Raw genomic sequence first — 27079 nt, forward strand, 5'->3', positions numbered from 1 at the left:
ATGGCCAGCAGGGCTGAGCCCAGAGCCGGGAACCAGGAGAGCTGGGCGCCCTCTGCCTGTCCAAGCCCAGCCAAGAACTGAGGAAAGGCTGGGCTGGCAGAAAGGGGCTGGCCCAGATGGTCCTGCCCCCACCGCAGGCCTCTTGCACTCCCACCCACCAGGGCATAGCTGTTCCCATCTTCCATGTGCCCCAGTCGCCACACCACCCACCACAGGGCATTTGAGAACAAAGGGGAGGTGCCGCCACAACAAGAGCTGGTCAGGGGCTGGTCAGGGACCCCAGCAATAAGAGACCCAGGGGACTGCCTACCTGCCTGGCCCCTCCCCTTCTCAAAGTGGGACCCGCCCAGAAAGAAACATCTGGGTGTCTTAGAGGGCAGGAAGCCCAAAACCCACCCGGTGGGTTTTGGGGGGGGGACACACACACAGGAGGCTCCTTCCTCACCTCCCCCTTCTCAGCTGGCTCCCACTTCCCACCCATCTCCCTAGGAATGAAAAGTGGGGCAGGAGGAGGTGAGAAGCCCGGCTGAACGAAGACAAAGGGGAGCCCCGAAGGTTCCTGGGTCTTCCTCAACTGGACTCCCCCCTCCCTTTTCTTCCGCCCTCCACCTCCCTTTCATCCAGGAGGAGCGAGAAAGGAGCCAGAAAGAGGCTGACAGGGTTCCTGTGGAGAGAGGGGCAATCCTAGAGCCTGGGGAGAAACTGTTTGCTAGCTGTGTCCTCAAGCTTAAGGGTATTAGCCAGGGCTGGGGAGTGGTCTCTGGTCCACCGAAAGAGACTCACCCAGGGCTGAGAGAATATATCCTCTTGGGTGACCATTGCCCAGAATGGGAGGATGATTTAGGGGGCACCAGGGCAGGAATGGAAAGGAATGGTAGGGATCTCTCCTTGACCACGGGTCCCAGCCTGCCAACCAGGGATCTGTTAGGACCAGCGGAACGGAAATGGGAAAATCATTTGAAACTTGAGGGTCAGGCCTGCGACCCCAAAGGGGGTCTGGGCGGTACAAGGTGCCCTACATAGCCCCAGGAGGGTGAAGCCTGGGCCGACAGCAGCTCCCAGCGGCACTCGCCGCAGGGCTGCCGACTCGGGCTCGGCCAAGACGGAGGGGCTCACCTGCATCTCGGGCGCGCTGTCCGTCCGCTCGGCTTGGTCACCAATCGCATGTCTCTCTTGCCGGCGTGGCCCCAGCCCCAGCCCAGCCCCCCTCCTCGGTCTCCTCCTACAACACCTCCGCCCGGTCCACGCGCCCTCGCAGGGCTGGCTGTCCGTCTGTCTGTCCCACGCGGGCGGGAGCCCAGTCGACTCTAGGGCAGGAGCTCGGGAGTCGGGGGCGGAGGCCGAGGCCCTGGCCGTAGCGGGCTGAGGAGCCGGGGCTCTCAGGACGAGTGTCGCGGGCTCCCGGAGCCTGGCTCTGTCCCTCGGGCCGGCCGGGAGCGGCCGCCACCGCCTCTACCGCTGGGGCCGGGGTCGAGGCCGGGCGTTCTCTGCAGCGGGGCCGGGGCCAGGGCTGGGGCCGGTGGGCAGCTGCCGCGCATGCTGCTCTGAGCCCCGCGTCGGGAGAGGGGCCCGAGCGGCGCGGGTGGGGACTCCGCGCGCTCCGGGACCGGGACGGGTCCAGGTCCGGCCGCCTCCTGAGCTGCCGCCCGCTCCGGCTCCCGCGCCGGCTCCCGCTCGGGCTCCGCGCTCTGCCGCGGCGTGGGGAGGGAGCGAGAGGAGCGAGCAGCGAGCCAGGGAGGGAGGAGGGACAGAGAGAGGGAGGGAGGGAGCTAGTGAGCGAGCTCTGGAGCCGGGCGGGGGTGGAGAGAGAAGGCGCGGCCGCAAAACCTGGGTGGGGGTCCTTCTTTCAGAGAACCGGACGAAGATGGAGGAGCGCCCCAGCAGCTGCCCAGCGCCCAGGGCGCAGCGAGAGTGGCAGCGGGGCGCAGACGAAGAACGCTCCCGGGCCGGCGCCCCCGCGCTCCCGCCCTGCACCACGCAGCGCCCCTCTGGGTCCCAGGCTCCAGCAAGTCTTAAGCCAGCCCAGCCCGCGGTCTTCCCAGAGTGCGTGCACCCATTCGCGTTTGATTGTCTCTGGCCACATGCGTGTGCATGTGAGCGCGTGTGTTCACACGTGTTAACTGGGGTCACTGCATACTGCCGTGTGGACCGACACACGCACGTGGACAGACAGCCCCCCCCCAACCTGATCACGGTTGTTTAGAGGACAGCTTGAGGAGGGTCAGGTCTTGACCCCTCCTCTCGAAATGTCCAGGACACCCCCCACCACACACACACACCACCACCACCACCACCACCACCACCACTTCCTAAGGATCTTAGGGCGAGGCCGACCGCCGGGAAGCACAGGAAGGGGATGTGGAAGCCGAGCTGGCTAAGTGGGTCTACCGGGAGGCCAGGTCTAGAATCTGCTTTAGCATCCCAGTCCCCACCCCGTCGGGTTTCCTGTCCAGCAGAGGGCAGCAGGCCTATCTGCCAGGCTCCGGACGGTGGCACTCTACCAAGTGACCAGCAGAGGGCAGTATAGATCCTCGGTCTGGGCTTAGCTATTTACCATCTAACTCCCTAAAATAAATACCGAGTTTGGTGGGTACCACATCTTCAGATGGCTCCACAGAATAAGACCTTTATATAGAGACCCAAACTCTTCTTGGGCCACAGATCAGAGACTAGCCTGGCAGGGTGGCCTGGCAAGGGCTGCGGTGTAGGCAGGCAACCCGTTGGTACCTCATATCTATCTACTGCACCTCTTTCCAAATCTGCTTGAAGCCAGATGCCCCTTAAAACCATGCCAACTTGATTAGAATAACCATCAATGAAGACACCACAAGGCAGAGTTCCCTTCTCCCCATTAGCACCTCAGCACTCCCGATAGTTTGTAGGCAGGCAAAGAAGGAAGCTGAGCAGGGCGGGAAGAGACCAGCGCAAGCAAGGCCTGTGTCTTTCTGGGGTGGGCAAGGATCCCGCTCCCAGTGCCTCGTTCTCCTTCCAAGGAACCAGACTGACATTTCGGAGATACCTGGCTGGCTTGGAGAGGCCAGCTTCAAGTTCCCACCCCCCAGCACTGTCTTGATTTCCACAGACCAGCCTTACACACAGAGTCCAAAGAGTTGCACAAACCTGTTCCCGCGGAACCGATCTTGGATACCTCTCAGCCTCACTGGCACACCACTGCTTGGGACATTCCTGCCTTCTGTCTATGTCCATATCTCAGGCCTACCTAGAGCCCCTTCCCCGCAGGTGTCAGTGATGCTCCTTGCATCTTACATTCTTCTTCCAACCTCAGGAAGAGGCACTACTACTCCCCTGAAAATAAAGAGCAGGAACCCCAGGCTCGGAAAGGTTACGTGACTTGGCCACGGTCACACAGCTTGTAAACCGTGGAAAGGGAATTTGAATGGCTTTCCAGGGCTGAGTAAACCAGTGGGAGGCAGGCTTGGCAGAGGGACTTACTGGTAGGAGGGGAGGTGGGGCGGCCACACGAGTCTCCTCCCTTCCAGAGCCTAGCGCAGGCGGCTCTTGGGTCCCCCGATTCCGTGATCCTTGCACCCCCTTCCCAGTCTCCCCAGCTCCCCCACCCCGGCTGTTTGTGAGTTACTGGTGAGCTCCCGCCCTCCCTCGCCGCCTCCTCCCACAGCCCGACAGGAATAGACGCTCCCTAGCTCCTGCGTAAAGGCTCTGCCAGACCCGATGCGGGGCGGGGGCGGGGGCGGGGGCTATTCCTGGTGCGGCGACTGACGCAGGCAAGGCGCGGCCACCGCAGATCTCCGCCCCCGACTCACCTGCTCCCTGCCTCAGTGATCTGGTCGGGGAAATGGGGGAGAGTCCATCGCCCCCACCCTCAGTCTCCAGCTGCTAGATGAGGAAGCTGGTGTGCTAGGCTGGGATCTTGTGGTGCCCATCTACCCATCTTCTCTCGGTGTCCTGGGACGATGGAGGAGACATCAAAGCTACCTTGAAGTCTTACTCCTCCATTGTGTGGTAGTCCAGCCATTGTTCTTTCTCTATGTATCCTGAAGAAATGACCTCTCTCAGATTCTCCATCTTATTCCACCAGAGGAAGCAATGGGAAAGGGAGACTTGGGAAGGGTAGGGCACTATACCCGAAGAAGCCTTTGTAAGGGCTCTGCTGGGGCCTGGTCCCTGACCTTATCATTCTGACCCCGAAGGGAGGAGGCTAACACTGGATCCTTTCCTTAGCCAGATGACTTGGGGGGGGGGGTGGCCCTCACCAGTGCTCTCACAGGTCCTAGGGCCACCTGTGAAGCATCAGGATGGTCTAGTTTGGGGACTTTGCTAGAAACAGAACTTCAGCCAAGGGATGCTCACGGACACCTGCAGGCTTTTGTTAGTCTACCTCCTAGGTAGTAATTGTGTTTCAAGAACAAATGAAGATCCATCTCTTCTGTGCCTGCCTCCCTCCCCAGACTTAATGGCCTTAAGCAAGGCCTACCCCTCTGTTGTTCTCTGTCCGTCCACTAGGAGCTCCCAAGAGCGAATGGGCATGAAGGACATCCTGGTCTCCATGTACAACTAGGAAAGAACTAACAAAGTAGGCGCCAATGGTTTTAAGGAACCAGTCTTCTGTAGCTTGAATTCAGGCCACAGAGCAGGGCAGGCGGAGGAGAGGCCTGCCTTCTAAAACACATCAACCAGCCTGTAAGGGCTCTGAGCTCTGCTTTCCTTCCTCTCACGAATGGCACAGCCGCCAGCTGTGGTGTCTCACACCTGTGATCCCAGAGTCCAGGAAACTGAGGCAGTGGGGTGTGGGTGTGGGGCTGCTGCAAGTCCCCAAGACAGCTGTCTCAAAATGAAATACAATAAAAGCAATGAAACAAAGAAGGATTGAGCTTGTAGATCCTGTCATATCCACGAGAGAGTCGATGCTTGGATGGATTGCTGCATTGCCCACATTATCCTGCTCGAGAGAGGCCAGGCGGGGCTTCGGTTGTGAGTGGTCACTGTGCCGTCCCAGCTCTGTTGCTCTCTCACCCTTGGGGCTGAGGTTTCAGCAGGCAGGCAGGGCCCTAGCAGGAACAGGGATCCCCTGAGGCACAGACTGGAGAGGGTGGCACACGCAAGCCTGCCTCCGTGTCTGTGTCTGCTGGTCCTGCCTGCTTGCATCCCAGCAGCTCATAGGGTTTTACGATGATGGTTATTTCTGAAGGCACTTGAAATTAATGACGGCTCTAAAATGGCTGGGACAGCAGAGTCATTGCTGAGACCTCTAATTAGCAAGAAAAACGGAGCTGAGGAGCTAGGAGTCGGCAGAAGCTGGGTGAGAAGCAGTAGGCATGGAATAGGGGGTGAAGAGACAGTGCCCACACTCAAGGCCTTTAGAGCTGGGTGCTCAGGTGAACCTCATGTTTTGTTTTATGTCACAAACTAACTATTACATTGCTGTGTGACCTTGAAGGGAACTACCCCTCTCTGGGCCAAAGTTCCCTCAGATGCTGAGGCCTCAGGACTCTTTAGCCCTGCCTAGACTTTGAGGACACTGGGGTAAGGTTCCTGAGTTCCTTAGAGGAAAATACTGTGCTCCTAGAAAGCTGAGTTCTATAATCAGGGGCATTGTATACCCAGGAGCTACAACAGAGGCCCCAGACTACCCCATGCTCTGCAGCACTTTATGTCAGTGTTACGGAGTCCGTGGCATAATGAAGTCCTAGAGATTCAGGCTGGAGGGAAGTGGATTGAGACCTGGCAGTTAATCCATAGGTCATAGTCCCATGATGGTGCAATTGTGAGGCAGAAAAAGGAGTGGGGACCTGAGGGAGCTGGGTGAAAAGTCCCTGCTTTTGGAAGTAGCCCTGTGGCCAGGCTGTGAGACCTTGTGGCCACAGCTTCACTCAGGGCTGAGGTTGTGGTGCCACAGCTGGACCAGAGCAGTCAGTAGCCCTCTGGGGGTGCTAAGCACCGAGGCGAGGCTGGGAGGCTCTGAGACTTCAGCAGAAGCCTTGGCAGGGTTGGAAGGCCGCCTGGCCTGGATATGCCATCTCTGGGGCCTGAAAAACAAGAACTCTGTCTGAAGTCAATCAGTGAGTCCCTGTCTACTCCAAAGCCCCCAAGGAAAGACCCAAGGATGCTCCTAACCTTGAGTTACCCTGGAATGGGAGGAGCCAGAGAAATGTTCTCTTCACTGGGGAGAAAAAGGTTAAATTGGGAGCAAAACATAAAATGCAAATCTAAATAGTTATTTGTATAGAGGGGCCACTCTGCAGCTCTTTGGGACCCTGGGCTCTGTGCTTGGCAGAACAGCTGCTCCTAAGGGCCTGGGCTTGGCAGTCCCCATGGAGACATGAGGAGAAATTTGAGCTAATGCGTGCAAACAGGCAGCACTGTTAGCAAATCCATTCATTAAGCACTCATCTTGAGTTCCGATGTGCTGGAGACTTGTCTATTAACTTAGCTCAGAACCTGTTATTATCTGAGGTCAAAGGCAGTGTAGTAGATTCAGAGGCACCCGAACAGCCTCCTGTTCTAGTTCTGATACTCTCTCTAATTGTTATGTGATCCTGGACAGGTCACTTCACTTCCCAAGCTTCAGTTGCCCAGCCCTTAGGCAGACCTAAGATGACTCCCAGTGGCTACTTCTACCCTACAGACTCTCACTGTGTTATCCCAACCCTCCCCTGAGTGCAGATGGACCAACTGACTCCCGCTTCCTCCCCTCCTGTTGTCCCAGGCCAGACAAGAGCTCTAACCCTGAGCAACATGTCCACTCCCTGACTCACTTCTGAGGAGTAGAATATGGTGGAGGGACAGGATGTCACTTGGGATATAAGATTATAAAAACGGTACAGCTTCCATCTTGGATGCTCTTTGTCCATGGTGGTTTGCCTATTTGAGTGAATCCGTTGCCGTATCACTAGCAGCTCTGGTGAGAAGCCCACTCAGAAAGGAGCAATGCTCCCTGAGTAGAGCCTTGGAAAGATCGCAGCTCTCTGGATACCTTGACTGGAGTGCCCAAAAGACCCTGACTCAGAGATGCCAGTTCTACCTCACTTGGATTCCCTCCCCGAGCAATCTATGAGGTCATATTTATTTGTTCTAAGCCACTGCAGGTGTGGCTTGTTACAAAGCAGCGCCTGACTAATGTATGCTCTGCCTGTTACATGTGTGCCACCATTCCTTGCTCTCGCCATGGGTCAGGGCACGGGCTAATGCAGGCAAAGTGCCTCCTGCCAATGGGTGAGGAACTACACAGCAGCTAGGCTGCCCCCTGGTAAGGTTGAGAGGATGCACAGTCTGTTATTCAGCAGCTCCGTGCTGGGTACACATCACAGAGAAACAAGAGGTCCCCCACAAGGTTTTTTGTAACAGCAAGGGTCAGAAGCCTTGGATGTACCTCTCAATGGCAGGATGATGGACAGAGTGCAGCATGATCACACAAGGGAATGACAAATGATGATATGGACAGACACAAGAGCCATACGAGTTGGCATAGACAATCCTGTAATGTAGCCTGGAAGAACAAAGCGAAGATGCAAACAAGGCCACAGCATTCTATCAAGTTCAGAAGCATACCCTACAACCTGAGCACAGATATCCACACATGGAGGAAAAGTATCTACACAGGAGGATGACTGCCACCTCTCAAAGACAGAAGGGAGTCAGGATCACCCCACACCTTGTGCTCTGAGCACACCCCCCACGAGCAGCACACAGCTCCTGTGTTCACTGCTCAATCAACAACTCATTTGATCTCTCAACAACCCCACGGGTGGGCACACTATTATTTGTTCTTACGGAAGACACTGAGGTATGGGGTCCCCAGGAAAATAGTCCTGGGCTTTCAAACGCAGTAGGCATCTGGGGATTGGTTTTCACTTTGTAGTTAACTTGGGAAGGGCATGGTCTCTGGCTTATTTTTTGGTTTCATGGGGGGGAACTTTTCCTCCTCTTCCTAAATAGTGTAGGCTAAGATGTGGCAATGTTTGATTTAATCAGTCTGTGGGGTGTTTGTGTGTGTGTGTGTGTGTGTGTGTGTGTTTGTAGGCCTCAAGAGCCAAGTCCAGTGCCAGCCATGAGACTTGAGGGCAAAAGAAGGTGGGAATGAGACTATCTGATTCAAGACAGCTCACGTTTCTGTGGGCTCAGTCCACAGACAAAGACTGAGGCTTTGTGTCTTGATAGGTCCTCAGCCACATCCACAGAGGGACTGTTGTCATCCCCATATAGCCAATAGGGAAACAGTATCAGAAAGGGTGAGCAACTTCTTTAACCCACACAGTAAACATGAGATTGAGGGGACATTCTCTCACTCCACCCTGTCCTGCCCTCTTGTGACGGGCATGTAGATGAGGGCTCCAGCTGTGCTGCTCATGGGGCAATCCTAGTCTAAACCAGGATAGTGTAGGGGGTCTGGGAGGAAGAGGACCGACTGGGAAGGACTTGCTGACTTGGGATGAAGAGGCAGGTGCTTCAGTGGACACACTAGTGACCAGCACTCAGCTACCCACGCATCTTCTATCCATCCACTCGTTCATTTATCACTCAGCAAACATTTGCCATAGCTTTCTCTGTACCCCCAGAGTCCATGGTCTAGCAAACAAGACTCAACCCAGCATGATACAGGCTGTGTTTGCACACACACAAAGCAGGCACTGGGGAGCCAGGACATACATTCAGCAGGTAGTCATGGCTGTGCTGAATCAAACAGTGAGAAGAAGACAGCTATGTGTACAGTGGTGGGGAGGTATGTCACACAGACAGCAAGGGTGCAGAGACTCCACCCTAGGATGGGGAGATCACTGCTGGCCAAGGAGACTCAAGGGTTCGAGGCCGAGCTATGGCCACCTCTCCCAGTCTGCAGGCAGCTGGGTCCCTGGGCTATGGCAGCCCTGTGGGACAGGCTGGGCCCTGCTCCAGAGGGATTTAGAGCAGGGGAGTTCAAACCATAACGGCGCGTGTAATTATGTGCAAAACTGAAGGAGGGCTCCTTAATAATTGATGGTGGGAGAGAGTAAATATCGGCAGAGGCACCCGGCTGCATCGCCCCGTCCCGTCTGGCTGGGGCCCAGGGCAGCCGCCAGGCTGCTAATATGCCTATAAATTATTGAACTTATAAAGAAGAAAGCAGGTGTCATGTCGTACCCATAAACAGCTTGTTAGCTAAGACTAACGAAGGGGCGGTGGGCCTCTTGGCATGGCATCCACTCCCCTAATCTGATCACAGAGGGAGACAGAGGCAGAGAGAGAGAGAGAGAGAGAGAGAGAGAGAGAGAGAGAGAGAGAGAGAGAGAGAGAGCAGTCTACCCCATATCCAGCCTCCTACCATCTGACCTATTGTGGCATCTGGTAATGCTGGATGGAGAGAGGGGGTCTAAAGACAGATTCATGGGTAAGATCTAGCCAGACTGCGGACCACCATAGGCAAATGGGGCCACACACCTGCCTGAGAGGTTGAGGAGCACAAGAAATTGGGAGGCCCATGGGATGCACTTCCTAAGGGAGCCATTGTTGCTTATATCATCGCCCTCTCCGAGCAGCCTCCTTTTCATTGCAGCTGCCTGGGACAGTCTACCATGAGGAGGGTCCAAGGAACATACATGTGTGACACTCCTGGTGCAAAGCAAGCTTTGGGAATGGGTGCCCCTCCCCACCCACCTCCACTGCACAGAACCTCCTAATTAGATCAGACCTAATGAGGCTTCCCTCTGCCAGGCTGTTTACGCTCCATTAAGGCCTGAGTCCAGGACAGCAGCCGGGGAGGCACAGTGGAAGTGGGGGGAGGAGCCGGGCTGCCAGCACCTGGCCCACCCAAGCGCTACTATCCACAGGCATCCCATTCCAAGGGGTAGAGAGGAAAAGTGGATCCAGGGCCCTGGAGCCACAGCTGCCAGAATTGGCTCTCAGGAGTCTGATAGGTGTCCATGATATGCTTAGTTCTGTCAGGGGAGGCATCCAAATCCCTAGGCAGCCTCCAGCAAATAGGGTGCAAGCCTGGCCCACTTCTTGCGCTGCCAACCCTTACCAAGTCCTGATACCCCCAAAGGGCATACTCCTTAAGTGGAGGGAAGAAGGAAATTCTAAAAGCCTTAGCTCACTAAATAAGCCTCGGGCTAGCCTCTTCTCTCAGGGGTGGGGGCTGGAGGGGGGGGAGGTCCTCATTTGTTTTGTTTTATCTTCTATAGTCTCCTGCTGTCCTCAATATCTGCTTTATAGACCCACACAGAGGCCCTGGGGCTGTCCAAAGCCACATAGCATTGAAGCTTCTGGAGCCTGGGCCTCCTGATTCTCCCTCTGACTGTTGGATCTCAAGCTTAGCCTTGTTAAGCTAGGGTGGCAAGCCGGGAGCTCCCTTCCTGCCTGGCTATCTAGCCCAGGCCAGAGAAGTTGGGACAGGTTGGGGTGGTAGGAGTCAGTGGAATTAGCCATACTGGCATAGTCAGAGAAAACCCCAAGGTACAGCCTGCTCTGGGCTTTAAGCACATGCCTTAAGAGGGGCATCTTTAGTCTGGGACCACGGGCCATTTGTGAGAGACAGGAACTATCAGTCTAATTGATGTCAGCGTATATCAAACCAAGTGGAGAGTGAACAGAGACGTGTCAGAGTGGCCACCAGGGGACAGCAAGACAGGTCAGACCTGTTAGCAGGGGGACCTGAGTCCTTGGATAGTAGGGGCAGGGAGGGCCATGGGTCAGAGGAGACCCATCTCTGGAGCAGGCTGAGGCAGAGGTAGCTTGAGGTAGCCTTCAGGCGCTCTCCTGTATTCATCCAGGCAAGATCTTGATGGTGGCTAAAGGGAGAAGCTGGAATGTTATGATGTCGGGTCACACCCTGGGGACAGTGGCCACGTGAATTAGGTGACAGGAGAGGTCAGGAACCTGTGGTCTGCATGGGATCTGCTCTGCCTTGCATAAGTCTATCCCCCCTCCCTTTATCTACCAATCGCAGGCATGTTTCTCTCTACTGTTATGGCCATGTGTGAGAACCCCTCACCCCAGTTCAGGTCCCATACCCCAGGAGATATAGCTCTGGCCCAGATGTTTTCTGGTGGGCTAAAGAGGTTTCTAGCACGGGATGGGGGTCTCTTTGTCAACAGGCAATGATGGGCGTGATGACCGGGTGAAGCTTCTAGAACATGGCCTTTCCTGGAAAAGCACTTGTATTGTTCTTCCCTTGCCTGCCTTGTTTGATCTCAGCACTCAGGAGACTTCGGTGAGATGGCCCTACTCTGATCATTCTAACCCTTGGAACAGGGCCAGCACACCTCACCCCCAGGAGGATGAGCCATTGTGAGCAGAAGGCCAGTGCGTACTGCTCTGTGGGAAGCTAGTTTGGGGGATGTTACCTGTGATGTGCTGTGCACCAGTGTGCCATGTGTCATGGTGAAATTCAGTGTTTGTCCTTAGAGTCAGGGTAGGTCCGCTGCGCTGCAGACCTTTTTCCATCTCTTTCTGTTCTTCAAGACTCATCAGCCATGGCAAAAGCTCCTAATCTCCTATGCAGGGGGTTTGCCTTCTGGGCAGCAGAGAGCAGTAGCCACAGACAGTGCCTGTGGTCCAGCTTTCTCTGTAAGCCCCATGACATGAATGAGGGCAGGTGGGTGAGGGAGGATGCCCTGAAATAGGGATTCCTGGGGCAAACCTAAGCATCCTCTTTCTCTTTCTGTCCCTACCCCCTCCACATGTGCCATTTCTGCCACTGAAAAATGAACTTGGCATTTCTGGGGGGAAAATGGGCCCCAGAGCAGGCTTGAGTACAGGGGCAGGCTGAGGCTAGCCAGGCTCTTTCTCTCTCTCTCTCTCTCTCTCTCTCTCTCTCTCTCTCTCTCTCTCTTTGGTTTGCTGAAGACCGACCAATCTTCTCTGTTTAGCCACCCCTGGCTGTCCTAGAACTCACACTTTAGACTAGGCTGGCCTCAAACTCAGAGATCTGTCTGCCTCTGCCTCCTGAGTGTTGGGATTGAAGGTTGTGCACCCACCACGCTATGCTCCTAGCTAGGTTCTTACTGGCCACTTTGAAACTGTGGGAAGATGTTTCCCTGCAGAGGATGGGTGGTCTCCACTTCACTATGAGAGATAAGGTGACTTTGGTGAAACCAGGACCCATAGCAAGCCCTGACCCTGGCAACTGTCATGGAAGTCTGAGTTTGGACAAGGGCTCCATGGGTGGGATCTTCATCCTGAGCACACGGAATGGATCAGATGGCAGCCTGAGATTTCAGACCCCAGGAAGGCTCCCCGTAGTCTCAAATTTAAACATGGGTGTGCACACCGAGGCAGTGTGTTCACACCACCTGCTGAGGTGTGAAACCAGCCAGAAATACCTGTGCTCGTTGTGGTGGCTCAGCAGGCAAGTGGGGAGACAGGCCTGGTATGCCCTCAGGAAGTTCCAGTGACTCAGACTGCATCGCACCCCACCCCCCTGCCCCACACATCCAGACTCCCTTCCTCCCATGCACACAGTCTAAGAGCAGGCTGGTCCAGGAGCCTCAATCCTTCTACCCAGAGCAGGGCAGGGAGGCTGCCTCAGATGATGCGGGGCTGGGGTTGGGGGAGAAGGGTCTGGAGTAAGAGGTCCTGGCTTCTGGCTTGCAACCAGGAAGCTGGGCTCAGAAAAGTCCCCATCATACAGTGGGGTGGGTAGGATGGGCTGAGGGCTCACTCATCACTCTCCCTAGAGTCGCCAACCTCATGGCTACTCATTCCACCAGTGGCCAACTCTTCACACTTCAATTTGGCTGTGGCATTTTCGCCTTGATGAGTTGGCGGTAGAATGGGCTGTCTGTGTGTGCCTCCTAGCTGGAGAGAAATACCAGCGCATGTCTGAAGCATGGCAAGCAGACAGACATGACATCGGGTTCCTGTACGTGTCCTCCTGTCTCCATGCCTGCTGGTCCCAGACAAGTGCATGACAGCTGCCGCTGAGACCCTCCACTGTGGGCCTTCCCCTCTCTGCATCTCATGCATCTCACCAGTCTTCCTGGAGAGCTTACTCCAGACCTACTTTAGAGGTGTTTGAAGCCTATTCTTAAGCCAGCATGTAGTTCTGAGGATGGGCAAGTGAACAGGGGGCCTTGCTGCTGAGCTCCTATTGTGGTGGACATTAACCATTCTTACTGGGGCAGGGAGCTGGGAAGCCCAGGGCTATAACACACCAAATGCCTCCCCAGATACACTCCTATCCTATCCTATCCTATCCTATCCTATCCTATCCTATCCTATCCTATCCACTGAGGACCCAGGAAGCCTGAGAACAGCCCCAACTGGAACGGACAGGTACACAGAGAGACCTCAGTTTCCCGATCTGTGTATCCTGCCTGCCTCCCATGCTAAGGTGACAGAGGAACATTTGCATGAGCCTGCTGGGGGAGCAAGGGGACAGGCATCCAGCTGTACACCCTGTCACCTTCCAGCCCTATCAACAAAGTAGCGAGTAAGCAAGGCTCTAATCATCTCTGCTTGTGCTCTAGTTGTGAGTCTATGAACCATGCACGCGTGAGCCAGATGTGTGACCTGGAAAAGACCTCACCCAGACACACAGCCCCCAGCCCCACCCCACACCCACCTGGGCAAATACACTAGCACATACATGGTCTCACTCTGTTTCTGTCCCTCCAAGGAGTCCTACTTCCCAGGATTCTGCTGTCATGGCAACCAAGAGAGCTAAGTGGGGGGTAGAGGTGGGGAAGGAGAAAAGGGTTGAGGGACCTAGCTGTGGCTTAGAACGAAGCTGGAGGCTTTAGCTCCTCTCTCTCCTTTACACAACAAATACAGGTCACACCTCTGTGGGCAGTGCCGGAGAGGCACAACTGGGCAGAGCTGCCTCCAGGGATAGTCAACTCAGAGGCCATGTCACTCCCAGCAAACCCGAATGTCTCCTTGATAAAGGTCAGCGTAGGAGCAGCCCCCTCCTCTGATTTCCAGAGACTGCTTTGTCCACAGGGAAAGACTAGAGTTTCATGGTTGAGCATGGTCAGCAGATGGCCAGGGAAGGGTGGGCTCTTCTACATGAGGCCAGAGGGACCCTGTGACCCTGGGGGCACTGCCAGGCCTTTATTCTGTGCCCTTGGGTGCTATTTCATACTTTCCACAGCTCCAGGAATCCTGTGCTGGTACCCTTATGACATAGATGAGGAATGGGAGGCCTGGGGAGTAAGGGAAGTCACTGAAGGCCACTGAGGGGTGAGTGGCAGTCAGGGTACTTATCTCTTGAAGAAAGCAGGGACCAGCACCCATGTGGCCTAACCATCTGTGTTACTGACATGGAGCTGGAGACCAGTCTCCCTAATGGCAACATTAGTGGGGGTCCAGAGGTGGGCAGGGTAAGGAGGGCCAGGTGAGAACACCAACCCCCAAGCTCTTGATCAGGGCTTGCCTGGGCAGATGGCACCAGGATTCAGCGCTTGGGGCACTCAGGTTTGTTTGTGGAAGCATGGGCCAGAGCAGGGGTAACCCCACTTATGGGAGGATCTGACAGGAGGCAGAGAGTGACCAGAGCTACAAGGAGGAGGAGGAGGAGGAGGAGGAGGAGGAGGAGGAGGGGAAGGGGAAGGGGAAGGGGAAGGGGAAGGGGAAGGGGAAGGGGAAGGGGAAGGGGAAGGGGAAGGGGAAGGGGAAGGGGAAGGGGAAGGGGAAGGGGAAGGGGAAGGGGAAGGGGAAGGGGAAGGGGAAGGGGAAGGAGGAGGAGGAGGAGGAGGAGGAGGAGGAGGAGGAGGAGGAGGAGGAGAAGGAGAAGGAGAAGGAGAAGGAGAAGGAGAAGGAGAAGGAGAAGGAGAAGGAGAAGGAGAAGGAGAAGGAGAAGGAGAAGGAGAAGGAGAAGGAGAAGGAGAAGGAGAAAGAGGAGGAGGAGGAGGAGGAGAAGGAGGAGGAGAAGGAGAAGGAGGAGGAGAAGGAGAAGGAGGAGAAGGAGAAGGAGAAGAAGAAAGAAGAAAAGCTGTCTTGCAGGGAGGAGTCTAAAAGCTTTCCTAGAGGAGCTGGCAAGAGGGACAGGACCCAGCCTGCAGACAGGAACACGGGCCTCTGAGGAAATAAGAAGAGCAAGTAGAGAGGAGAAAGGGCAGGGAAGCCATTTCTGAATGAGGCCCATGGAGGGACTGCTATAGTCCTGAGTTAGTCTAGGGGCTGAACAACCCTGAGCGCCCTCCACAGGACCTCCTGCCAGGTGGGGTAGGGATGACTCACAAATATAACAACAATGCAGGCGGTGACATTTGTCTTCCTCCACTAGTGTTGCCTTTGAGCCCAGGTCCCACAGGGCAAGCACACTGGTGGCTGGTGGATCCCAGTAGCTTCTGGGCAAATGGCAGTCTTGGTGAATGCTGTTCCAGGTGTCCCAGGAAAGGCCCTGGCTAAACCTTGTAGTCCTTACTGCCCCGCCCCGTGCCCTTCACGTTTCTCTCCCCTCCCCTACCCCACTTTCCTGACTCTCTATCATTGTTCCTGTGTTTTCAGCCCTCAGCACTTTTCCTGAAAGAGAACAGCTGGGCTTCTGGAGTCACAGAGGAAATATTTTTTTGACTACTTTGCAGATTCCCCTCCTCTATGAAAACTGATGCCACCGTTGCAGATGGATTGACAGACAGAAGGGGAGATATCTATTTCCTTGCCTCCCTCTCCTGGGGTTCTGTTCTGGGGATGGAGCAGTGGTAGGGGGGGGAGGGGCTTGGTATTGGGTCCCTCAGTACATCATCAGTCCCATTTCACAGATGAGGAGGCTGAGCCCGGGGATCACTTAGATACAGTAGCCACTGAGTTTACATTAGCCAGCATTTAAGGAGTGCTTTCTGTGTGCCAGGCACAGTGGCTGATGGGAACACGCAATGGTTCTGAGACTGACACATTGTTGGTGACGCTTTGCAGAGAGGAAAACAAGGCTCAATTGTGCACATGGCTATTCTGAAAGCTGTCCCTCCCTCCCTGAGACTTCACCCCATGGTTTTCCACATGCTCACACTGGGGATGGGCCACATCCCCATACGGATCGATGGCTGTTGCATGACTGACCGGATCCTTACTCATATGGCCAGAGGGTGGTCATGCACAGAAGGCCAAGCCTATCTCAGCCTCTGGTCACCCCCTTTAGCTTTCAGTGACCTTACTGTGAAAAGCAGAGCCAGGGTACATTGAGTCTCAGGGAACAAGTAAAGTGAGCTTGAGCCAAGAATGCCATGTTGGCTTGCCTATGCCCTTTCCCAAGGGTCACCCTCTTAATCTAAGTCTTCAGGATTGGCGATCTAAGGCAGGGCGCCACTCCCCTGGATTCCTAGTGTGCTTCTAATTTCCCTGCTAAACAGAGGATCTGAGGAGAAGGATAGCAGAGACCAGGCTTAGGACTTAAACCTGTTATCACTACTAATGTCCCCAGGGTCCTGCACAGTTTCTGGATCCCCACGGAGATGCAGACTCTCTCTTCTGCACCTACTATAGGTCTCTGTGTTGTGTGTGTGCATGCGTGTGCACATGTGCATGAGGCAGTCAGACGTCAGCCTCAGGTATTGTTCCTTAGGTATTGTCTACCTTGTATTTTGAGACAGGGTTTCTCATGGGTCCCCAAGTCAACTAGTATGGCTGGCCACTGAGCCCAGAGCTCTGTCTGTCTCTGCCTCTCTTACTTTGGGAATGTGAACGTTGACAGATTTTGTAACGTGAGTTATGGAGATGTGGCTTAGGTCCTTGCAAGCACTTTGCAGACTGAGCTATTTCACCGGCCTTGTGGTTAGACCTTGACTTGCACAACCCAAGTCCAAAGTGGCTTGATGATAGAGAACTTGCCTACCATAGGTAAGGCCCTGAGTTCAATTCCCTGCACTGGGAGAAAATAAAAAACCATACACACACAGGTCAGAGAAGTGCCTTCAAGACACATTTGAGGAATTCCCTTCACTTGGGTCAGCTAAGGGAGTCACAGGGACAGAAGTCTGCATTTTCTGAAGACTCGGCTCTCCTTGGAGATCTAAGTGTTTTAACCACACAGTGGGGATGCTTTTGGTCAATATATGGCATACGAACCCCAAACTAACAGGCTGTATGGTGATGCCCAGGTTCAACATCAGTGCTATTCTTTGGCATGACAGGAATCTGTTGAAGACAAGTCTGGAGGAGAGGCTTGGGGGAACAAAAACGGTAGCATAGCAAAGAAGAACTGAAGGACATGGGGTGGGTGGATACAGAGGAAGCTGGGGGACCGGCATTTGCTAACTGCTTGGCCTGCTGATGCCGAGAGCATGGGTGGAAAAGACTCCAGGGGGAAAGGTCAGGAACCAAGGCAACCAGGAGGTTGTGTGGTCCTCCAAGTAGCTCCCAACACTGGTCATGGAGGTGTGAATAGGGAGGGCAAGAGAGAGGCACTCACTCTTCACTCCAACCCTGTCAGGGCTCACACAGGAAGCAATGGGAGAGCAGAACAGGAGGGAATGGAAGGCTTAGTAGCAGCCCTGCCCAGCCACCAGGTGAGCCCATCTTCTCATGGGAAACTACAGAGGTGAGGGTACCCATATGGACCTACATTAGGACCTACATTAGGTGGGGGAGGGGCTTGCAAACTGTAAAGTGGTGTGCAGATGCAGCAAGGGGGCCGTGCCTTCCCTGTAGCTCTGCTGTTGAAGCGCCAGGAGGCCAATTTGCTGACTCCAGAGTGGTGTGTAAACAGGTGCGCAGCATGTACACCTCTGTGTGTGTGTGTGTGTGTTTAAGATCAAAGGCTTTTGGAGACTATGCCGTGGAGCCTAAAAGTGAGGGGGGATTTCAAGATAATCTTAAGAGCAAAAAAAATTATTATTATGTGTCAAAAGGAATAGGGAGGCTTAAATGGCTCCCAGGTGGGACACAGAATAAAAGAGTCCTTGCTGTTATTTTTTGATTGTCTCCATGCTGGGAAGACTGGCAGAGGGTCGCCATGGCAACTCTGGGCATCCAGCAGGGGGCAACCTGGACCCTGCAGGTTCTGTCTGGGCTGAGCAGTGAGTCATCCTATTGGAGCTCAGAGGCCAGATCTGGATCCAATCCGGGCAGAATCCTTGTCCTGAATTCCAGTTCCCTCCTGTTCTGGAAGTCAGTTGAAGGGTGAGAAAAGGACAGACAGAAGTTGTCTAGGGAGAGGCCAGGTCAAAGATGAGGTAGTCTCAGGATGAGGAGACAGTAAAAGTAGTCTGAAGGGTTGTCACAGGAGAGAGGCCATGTGTGGGCGGCGTAGAGGATGGGATGAGAAAGAGGGAGGGGAGGTGATGGGCAGGCTGGGGTGTACAGGTTTGATTCTCTGGCTGTCCTCAGCCACCCCCGAGCCTGTGCTGAGCCAGTGTTTCCTGGGTTGGATCTAGAGTGTATTTAGCTGCAAAGGTGGCTTCAGAGGTCTGGATCAGACATAGAGAAGCACAGAGAAAGAATACCTTCAGTGAATAGACAGCTATGGTGGATTCACCCATGCATGTACATCCATACACAAAAGCAATGTTCCTTTTGCGTGTGCAAGTGCATTCACGTATGTGTACAGATGGGGGCCTGAGGTTGATGTCCAGGGTCTTCCTTGATTTCTCTCTGCCTTATTTGAGGCAAAGAGTCTCTCAGTTGAATCCAGAGGTTGCCCATATGTCTGGTTAGCTAGCTTGCTCTGAGTCCAACTAAGCCTTCTGCATCCTGGGCAGGGATTACGGCCTTCTCATGGTTTCTGAAGACCTGGACTCTTTCTCTCACCCTCACACGGCAAGAACTTCAGCCATAGAGCTATCTCCCCACCCCAACAGAGGCCATGTTTATGGAACAGACGGGGAGAAGAGTGAACGCTCTGTTTATGGAAATGTAACTGCAAGCTCTGCCCCTGGCACTTCTGCATCCCAGGGCGTGACACTCAATCAGCGTGCTCTGTGTAAGTGAGTGAATGACAGAGGCTGAATGAGCAGTGCTCAGAAAGCCGCATGGGAACCTAGGAGGCAGTTAACACCTTCCCTCTGCTAATTTGCAGGCTGGTATTGAGAGAGCTAAACAAGCTAATGAAACCCAACTGATCTAAAAATGGCAGGTGCTGGTGTTGCTGAGAGCCTAACAGGATCTGATGGTTGCATGGCCTGGGCTGTGCCCAGAACTATGAGCAAGCCAGATCTAGAAAACATGGCCCAGCTCCTTCTGAAGGTCAAATTATGAGACCTCAAATGTGTATGAAGCAGTGGTTGGTATTGGCACCATCTTGACTCAGAATTACTTTCGTTCATGGTTGGGGAACTGGCTAGTTTTGTGCCAACTTGACACAGCTGGAGTTATCACAGAGAAAGGAGATTCAGTTGAGGAAATGCCTTCATGAGATCCAGCTGTAAGGCATTTTTTCAATTAGTGATCAAGGGAGAAAGACTCCTTGTGGGTGGGACCATCTCTGGGCTGGTAGTCTTGGGTTCTATAAGAGAGTAGGCTGAGCAAGCCAGGGGAGGCAAGCCAGTAAGGAACATCCCTCCATGGCTTCTGCATCAGCTCCTGCTTCCTGACCTGCTTGAGTTCCAGTCTTGACTTCTTTCAGTGATGAACAGCAATGTGGAAATGTAAGCCGAATATAGAAACCCTGACTAAGACAGTTGGCATTAACAGGCAAGAACCCTGATGCTTGAGCCATCTCTCACTCAAGAGTCTTGAAATCACTCTAGGCAAACAGTTTCAAATAATGAGCAACCACACCCAAGCTTTAGGTTGCTCAATTAGTAGAACTCCCCCAAGTGAAAGAAGAGGTGGTACCAGTCTGGCCAGTGCCATGCTGAACCCCTTTACCTGATGAACTGGCCACTTCTGTCAAGTCTGTGTCCAGGGAGAGGGGCTTGAAGCTTTTGGGTCTTGAAGTCGTTGGGTTTTTGGATGGATCCTCAGGGATTCTGGGCTGAGGTTGAGCAAGAGATGCCTCAGGATACTTCTTAGATTCTGGAGAAGTCAGGGAAAGCCAGAGTGGGAAATCCAGAATCCATTTCTCCTTCATGCCAGATCCCAGAGGGAGGCTCACGTGACTCCTGAAAGGCAGGCACAGATAGACCAGGGAGTCAACCAGCATGAGAGTAGGGTGTGACTCATTGACTTCAGGCATACCTTTTGCCTTCTCTGAATTAAGGACTGAATTATGGGACAGAAGCATCCCTCTCAGGGCCACTGTGGGGATCAAATAGGAAAGCAGACACAAAGTGCTTCATCAACGCAAAGTGCCAGAAGGAGTTAGTACTCCTGCTGCTGAGAGGAGCTCATTAGGTAGAAGGGGGTCTCGTTCTAGCGTCCCCAGAGACTCGGGAGCCTCCCTGGGCTTCCAGAACTACACCGAAAGACAGTGGCTGACAGCTATTCCGTCTTCTCAAACAAACCCACCATCTATTGCCTGTGGCTGCAGCTGGAGGAGACACGTGGTGTGTGTGTGTGTGTGTGTGTGTGTGTGTATGTAGAACAAGTAAATCATTTCCCCCATGTCAACATATCCTCTGGGTGATGTCTGCCTCTCATCTGCCACAGATGCTCAGCCTTCTGTCCTTCCACAACTGTGCCTGCAGGGCAGAGTAGGGTCTAACATACAGGGCCTGGCTCATGGGGAAAGGTCAAAAGGAGGGAAGAGGAGTAAGGCCTTTCCTCCCACCGTGGTCTCCTCAGTTTGAAGAGAAGTGCCCTCAGAACACAAGCTCAGACCTGGGGATGGGGACTGGGACAATCTTTGAATTGAGAGAGACAGAGACCTAAAGAGAAGAAGTTGCCCAAGGTGACACTCTCCCCTACACACCAGGACTTACTCAGTGATCTTAAACTCTAGAGCACACCCATGCCAGGGAGATTGGCACCTTTTTGTGAATTGAGAGGCAGGTCCCCAGCCAAGTGGGATACCCAGACCCCCTAGGCCCTCGTGGTGTTGAATGGAACAGTTGTTGAATGGAATCGGATTTACCATTCGATTGCAGGAGCTGTAATTTGATCTGGGTCTTATGAAGTCCTTAATAGAGTTAAGGTATTACCAAGATCTGCTGGGCTTTTTTTTTTTTTTTTTTTTTCATTTGTTAAAAGAGGCTCTGGGCTGGAAAAGGGACTCAGCCGAGTGAAGCACCTGTCTGTTCTCTCTGCCCCAGCTGCCTTCATACCATACCCTGGGGAAGTTTCCATCTGTCTCCATTCCAAAGCTAAAGGTCTTTATTTCTGTGATAGGGATTGTCAGTGCTGGTAATTCATCTGAGGGACGTGGCCAGGAATGAGAAGGGAGGAGGGTCCCCTTAGATTTGGGGGCCCAGGGGAGAGGAACTCATATTCATTAGGTACATTCTGTGTGTTCGCTTTAGCTGACTCAATGCTCATAGCATCCCTGTGTGGCAGGTGCCTGAGGCCATCAGAAGGGGGATGTTTACCAGATCTCTGGTGATTTTTTTTTCCCTTTAAGCATGTGGTTAAGGGTTGTACTTCCTTGTCCCCTTCGGAGGTACACGTGGCCCGTGACATGTTTTGAACAATGGAACTTCAGTGGAAGTTACATGAGTCACAAGACAAACTAGCCATGCTTCTCCCTGCTGCCATGGCAACTGTGGCTGTACGTGTTAAAATGGTGGCTATAGCCGTCAGCCCAGGAGTCCTGAGTGACAAGGAGCTAGTCCGTATAACAGGCTGAGGAAGGAGCTGGTGTTGTGGGAACTCTTAGGGATTTAGTCAGCTAGTTTGACTGACACAATGTCACTGTGGTCCCCTCCCCACCCCTTTCCAGATGAAGACATGGAGGCTAAGGAAGGTTTAACAACATGCAGTGGGAGCCAGAGCGGGTACTCGGTAAAGGCAGGACTCATTCCCAATCCACATGAGGCCAGGAAAGGGCCCCTTCCAAGCTGGGCTCTAGCAGCTGCCCCATGCAGGATATGGTCAGCGTCCCTAGGCAGTGAGGACAGGGACTGCCTCTCCTCCTTCTCCGCTACTCTTTGCTAAGCACTGTGCCCTGCAGCCTTCATGGTGGGTGGCTGGAGATGGTGAGGGAGGCCTGAAGGTCAGAGGTCAGAGATTGGACACCCTGGAAGTAGGACTTCCTCTAGTAAGGTGACCTTGATAAGTTATAAGTCTTTTCTGAGCCTCAGTCCTTTTAGGGGACAAATACTGCCATTCCCTTTGGTTATCTCAGGAACTAAGTAGAGGTTTTGGAATCCAGTAGGACTTCACATCCAGGCTCTGCTTTTACTGGAGGCAGGATCAGGGGCTGTGGTGGCTCATTGCCCTACCTCTCTACCCCACAGCTTCATGGGAAGAAAGCCAGATGTCCCTCCCCTGGGCCCCCTTTCATTTCCTGGGCTCCTGCCTGGCCCCAAGAGACAGAGCAGCAGTGTGTCATGACCTGCCTCATGTCTGGGGTAGTGCGATGGGTCAGATCTAGCATTCTCCTCTACAGCAAGTTTCCAACCTGTTGGTCACCTGACTCTTCCCCTTGCCCAAGTAGTTCCTCCCCAGGATCTAGTCACCTTAGTCACATTCTTCCAGGATTGGGCCCGTATCGCTAAGTCACCTGTTGTCAGAGATATGTCCTGAACTATTATGTTAAGGCACAATGGCAGAATGAGCTCTGCTCAGGCCTCTCCCTAGGTGTATGGAGAGCCTCCTGGTTGGTGCTGTTAGCCCACTGTGGGAACTAAGGTTTCTACAGCAAGGCCTGCATGTTCTGCTTTTAGATGTTCCCTATGCCATTTCCACTGCCCTGAGCAACTGAGAGCAGAAAGGAGAGAGTACAGGTACAGGTAAGGGACAAGGCCATGTGATTTAAGGAAAAAAATTTACCCAAGGCCAGAACTAGTGATCGAAAGGGATCCTAGACCCAGCTTTGTTCCTGGGCTGAGCCCAGGGGAAGAGTAGCCCCTGGTCCATCCTCGACAGTCCCAGACAGCCAGCTGCCCCCTTGGAGCTGTCAGCCCGACTCCGCCACACTCTCTCTTCGCCTTCTTCCACCCCCTTCCCCTGCCCTTTTTCCCTTCCTAAAAACACAGAGAATTGGGATTCAGAAGCCTACACTGCCTGCAGAACGTAGTTCAGTCTCCCAAAAGAGGAAATGCCAATGTGCGGGTTCTCATGGCAACTCCAGCTCCACCCCCTGCAGACGCCCAGCGCCCATATGGCGAGATTCGAGTAGGGCGCATTGACTCAGCCTGCCCCAGGTCTGGCTGGGGCTGCCATAAGGGACATGTTGGATTTCTCGGCTGTCCTTTGGCAGCCCGTGGAGGGGCCAGCAGGATACACAGGAGCTGTCTGTGGGCAGCAGTGAGCTGGTGCTTTCTGAGGTGGGCCTTATCTGCCTCCTGCCCCTCTGCCCTTGCTGTATGATATAAACGCTGGGCTTGGGAGCTCCCTGCGAGGTATGGAAGGGCATGGGGAACAGAAGGGGAGCTAGGTGCTGGTTTTCTTGTCCTTGGCAATGGCACCAAGGCCTCCCCGCCAAGCAACGGTGAGGGGGCCAGAGCCCTGATCTCTAAGCCATGGAATGAAGAAGCAGCCCAGGCCTTGGCTGAGCTGTCCTAGGGCACCACCCCTCCCTATTCACAAACCTCTCATGCCTACCAGGGCAGTGCCTGCCAGCCTGCCTTGTAGATAACCCTGCTTTTCCAGGCCAGCTGGCATTTCCATGACTAATGTAGTGGAAGCTGGTACCAGGATTGGGGGCTGCAGGGCTGGTGGTTAAAGAGCAAGTCTTCTATGGCTCGGCACCCATTCTGCATCCTTTGCTGGGGCCCTTGGGTACCAAGTAGAAAGTAAGTAGTACTTGGGTTCCCAGTACTTCCCATCTCCTCCCCACCTGACCTCAGACATCAGCTAGCCCTGGGCCATCTCTTGGGTGAGCGTGGCAGGTGATGATGATGGTGATGGGGAGGAGGAGGAGGAAGAGGAGGAGGAGGAAGGCTGATCAATTTCCTCCCATTGCACCCATGCTCTCTGGAGGCTATGAACCCCGATCTTTCTATGTGGGTTTTACTTTTAGCTTTCTTGTTTCTAACCCTTCCAGCAGACATATGCATGTCAGAGACAGAGAACCCCACAGGTGGTGAGCCAGATCCGTCAGGAACACATAAATGGGGCCACAGTGTGTAGAAGCGACACAAGATCACACAGCAAGTCCAGGTCTAGCAGGACTACAAAGCAAAAGCTGTTGTCTCCCTGCCTAGCCCTTCTCACAGTCCTCCCATTCTGTCTCTGCTGAAGGAGGGATGGATGGGTAGATGGGGGCAGGGAGCAGGGACTGTGGAACAGATGGGCTTGGAGGCTCCATGGGGAGGGGAGGCTGATGGAGGGGGAGGAGCCCCGGGAGAACCTGGAACTCTTACAAAGTTGCGAGTTAAAACATTCTTCACACTCCCGCCTCCTTCACTGTTCTGATGAACCAAGACGTGACAAAAATGTGTCAGATTTTTTAAAAAACCACACACATACACAAATGCCAGGCCTGTATCTACCGCCCGCCCAAGCTTGGCCCATCTGCTTCCTGGGGGTGGAAGGGAAAGGGCCTTAGGAGTCGCACCTCACTCTGGTCACCTCTGTCCTAGCACACAAATGGCCCAGGCCATGGTAGAAGGCCTTAAGGGGAAGGCCCTGCTCTGCTCTACAGCCCAGACCTCAGCTGGGCTCACCCTGGCATCCCTCCCTCTGATACTCTCCATCTTCACTCCGAATTGGGTGGAGGCTCTCTCTCACCTGCTGCAGCTGGGGCCCAGCACTTGTGGAGTTCTCTCTCAATGCACAGCTCCAGAAACTGAGGCCCAAAGAGTCGGTTCACTCAACCAACACCAGCTGAGCATGAATTTGCTCTTCACTCAGGTCCATCAGGCAAAGGGGATTCAGTGCTGGCCAGAAACACAGGCACACTCCCTGGCAGAGCAAGATCATGTAGATAGATTGGGGCCTCTGAGGAAGAAGACAGATGGGCTGGCAGCAGGGCCTGGAGAGACACCCAGCTGGGCCTTACTTCCCTGCGACCATCAGTGGGCTTTATCACAGAGCTCAGCACCCTGGGACATGGGTCTCTTCAGTAGCTACTCTAGGTTGGGTTGATGTCATGGAATCACATGTGACTATGGACACACAGACAGAGGACAGAAGAAATTCCTCAAGGATGTAGGCTTGAGCACGGGGCAGGGTGGGAACTAGAGTCTGCCGGGCCTGGTGGATCCCTGAGAGGACAGTTGAGATTGCCAGGCATGCGTATGGGCTTGCTGTGGTCAGATGTGCAGAGGAGAAGTATCGCTTCTCAGAGCTGTTCATGCTTCACCCTCCTTTCCCTCCCTTCTCCCTCTCCCTCACTCTGGAGGTCAGCCTGGCCCAGGTCTCAGGTCAAGGAGACTCCTTCTTCTGGTTCTGGTTCAAATGCCTTAACGCTACCCTTTTCTGAAATATGTGCTTGAACTTGTTGAGACAAGCATTGCAAGAGTCCCAACATAGACCTTTCCCACCTGAGGGCCCCCAGGCAGGGCTCCTCGGAGACCCCCACCAGAGCGGCCACTCTGTCCCTTCCCCTTGTCACTTTGATATCAAAATCATATGACCAGACACCATCCTACGTGTGGACACAGAGGTTCAGAGAGGACAAGGAGTTTGTCACACGGAACACAGCAGTTGATAGGTTGGGGGTCAGTTCAGAATGGTGCCACCCCTGTCTGTGTTCAGAGGCTCTAGGGTCCTGATGCTGAGTAATGGGAAGGCTAGACAGGGTAGGCTGTTTCGTGGAGTACCGGGCCAATGGAAAAAGCTGGCAGTGGCTGGGAGATTTCTAATGGAAGCCTCTTGGATCAGTTACTAGATATCCAGGCAGCCTGACCTTGAAAGCTGGTGGCTGGGAGAGGCTGTGGGCAGCCTAGCACAGATGCCCAGCCTCCTCCAGAGGAAGTCTGGGAGCTGGAGGCAGCTTGGTGGGTGGAAGGCAAAGGGGTCTGGCAACCTGGCCAAAGAGGGGGTTAGGGGGTGGTGGGGAGGGAATGTTCTATGGGATCAGCAGTCCCCTCTCTACCTCAACTGGGGGTATTCAGGAGCAAGCTCTTTTCTGAGGAGCAAGAGGACACAGTTACATCTCCTAGACCTCAGCCTCCCCATTGCAACATGAGATTCCTGTGTCAGCTCCATTTGAGGCTGAGAGACAAGCCCTGGGGGATGTTCTGCAGAGTCCCATGGCCTCGGGGCCCAGGAGGAATCTACTGCCTCTGATTCCCCGGTGGGCCTGTGTGATAGCATCGACACCCAGATTTCCAAGGCACCCAGAGGTACTGGGGTGAAGTCTCACCTGAACCCCCCCCCCAGGACTGTGAATCCCCAGCAATGGCATATCCCTTGCTCTCCCAGGGATCCATGCTAATGTCTGCTGTGGCTGGAAGTGCTCACAGAGGGCTTTCTCCTCAGTTGTCAAGCGGGAATAGAAGGAGAGGAGGAAGAGGCTCCACGGCTTCACTCCTCTCTCCCTCAACATTCTCCCTTCCTACTCATTTGAAATCCATTTGAGTTAATGGATTAATTAAGTGATTTAATATATGCATAGTGTTAGAACAGTGCTTGACACGGTAAAAACTGAGCCCTGGCAGTCGATGATACTACGGTGGCAACACTTCTCCTTCATGTACTAGTGCCATACATTGGAAAAACTCTAGCAGTCATATACTACTTAGTATGAATTAGTTCTGAAAAACAGCTTGTCTTCCAGCTCGCCTTCATCTGAGGCTAGCCAGTTTTGGTCTAAGAGCCATTTTGGAGTTAATTGCACGGAAGGCAAACTAAGCAAGCCAAAGGCCTCTGAGTACCCAGTCTACAGTGACATCTCTAGCCTAGGTGGAGGGGAGGGGAGTGAGGGGCCTTCAGGGACTACGTGTGTACCCTCAGGTCTCCAGGGGCAGGGCTTGGGAGCTAACATGAACAAATGTAGGGAAGTCACCTCCTGATGCACAGGCGCTCCCAGGGCAGGCAGAGGGAGGGGGAGAGGCTCTGGGGCCACTGGAATCTGCTCCCCAAGGTGCTGGGCATTGCGGGAGATAGGGTAGGCAAGGGCAATCATGCACAGACAGGGAGGAAACAGAAGCCTTCAGCATCCAGGAAGTGAGATGGCAGGGGTGTGAGGGAATGACATGGGGACGGGGTTAAACAGGTATGGGTGTGAAGCTGAGAAGGGCCTTCAGGGGTGTGCCAGGCTGTAGGG

The 27079-nt window shown here is 54.0% G+C and overlaps 1 protein-coding gene across 4 annotated transcripts in view; it reads right to left on the reverse strand.

Annotated features, from left to right (window-relative positions):
- Lingo1 (leucine rich repeat and Ig domain containing 1) overlaps positions 1 to 27079 on the reverse strand; it is a 182201-nt gene that overhangs the window by 18218 nt on the left and 136904 nt on the right. For 2 of the 4 annotated variants that reach the window (XM_029481938.2, XM_029481940.2), the window contains one exon: positions 19699 to 19931. Coding sequence is in view for 2 of the 4 variants with exons in the window: in XM_029481937.2 (XP_029337797.1) it covers positions 3121 to 3207 (87 nt within the window). In the remaining 2 variants the exon portion in view is untranslated. Of the gene's footprint in view, positions 1 to 1116; positions 1979 to 3120; positions 3313 to 19698; positions 19932 to 27079 lie in introns of those variants that run through there. The other 2 variants (XM_029481937.2, XM_021172264.3) reach the window with 2 other exon arrangements.

The sequence above is a fragment of the Mus caroli genome, unplaced genomic scaffold (genome assembly GCF_978045245.1).
Source record: "Mus caroli unplaced genomic scaffold, Mus_caroli_1 scaffold_11, whole genome shotgun sequence".
Lineage (NCBI taxonomy): Eukaryota > Metazoa > Chordata > Mammalia > Rodentia > Muridae > Mus > Mus caroli.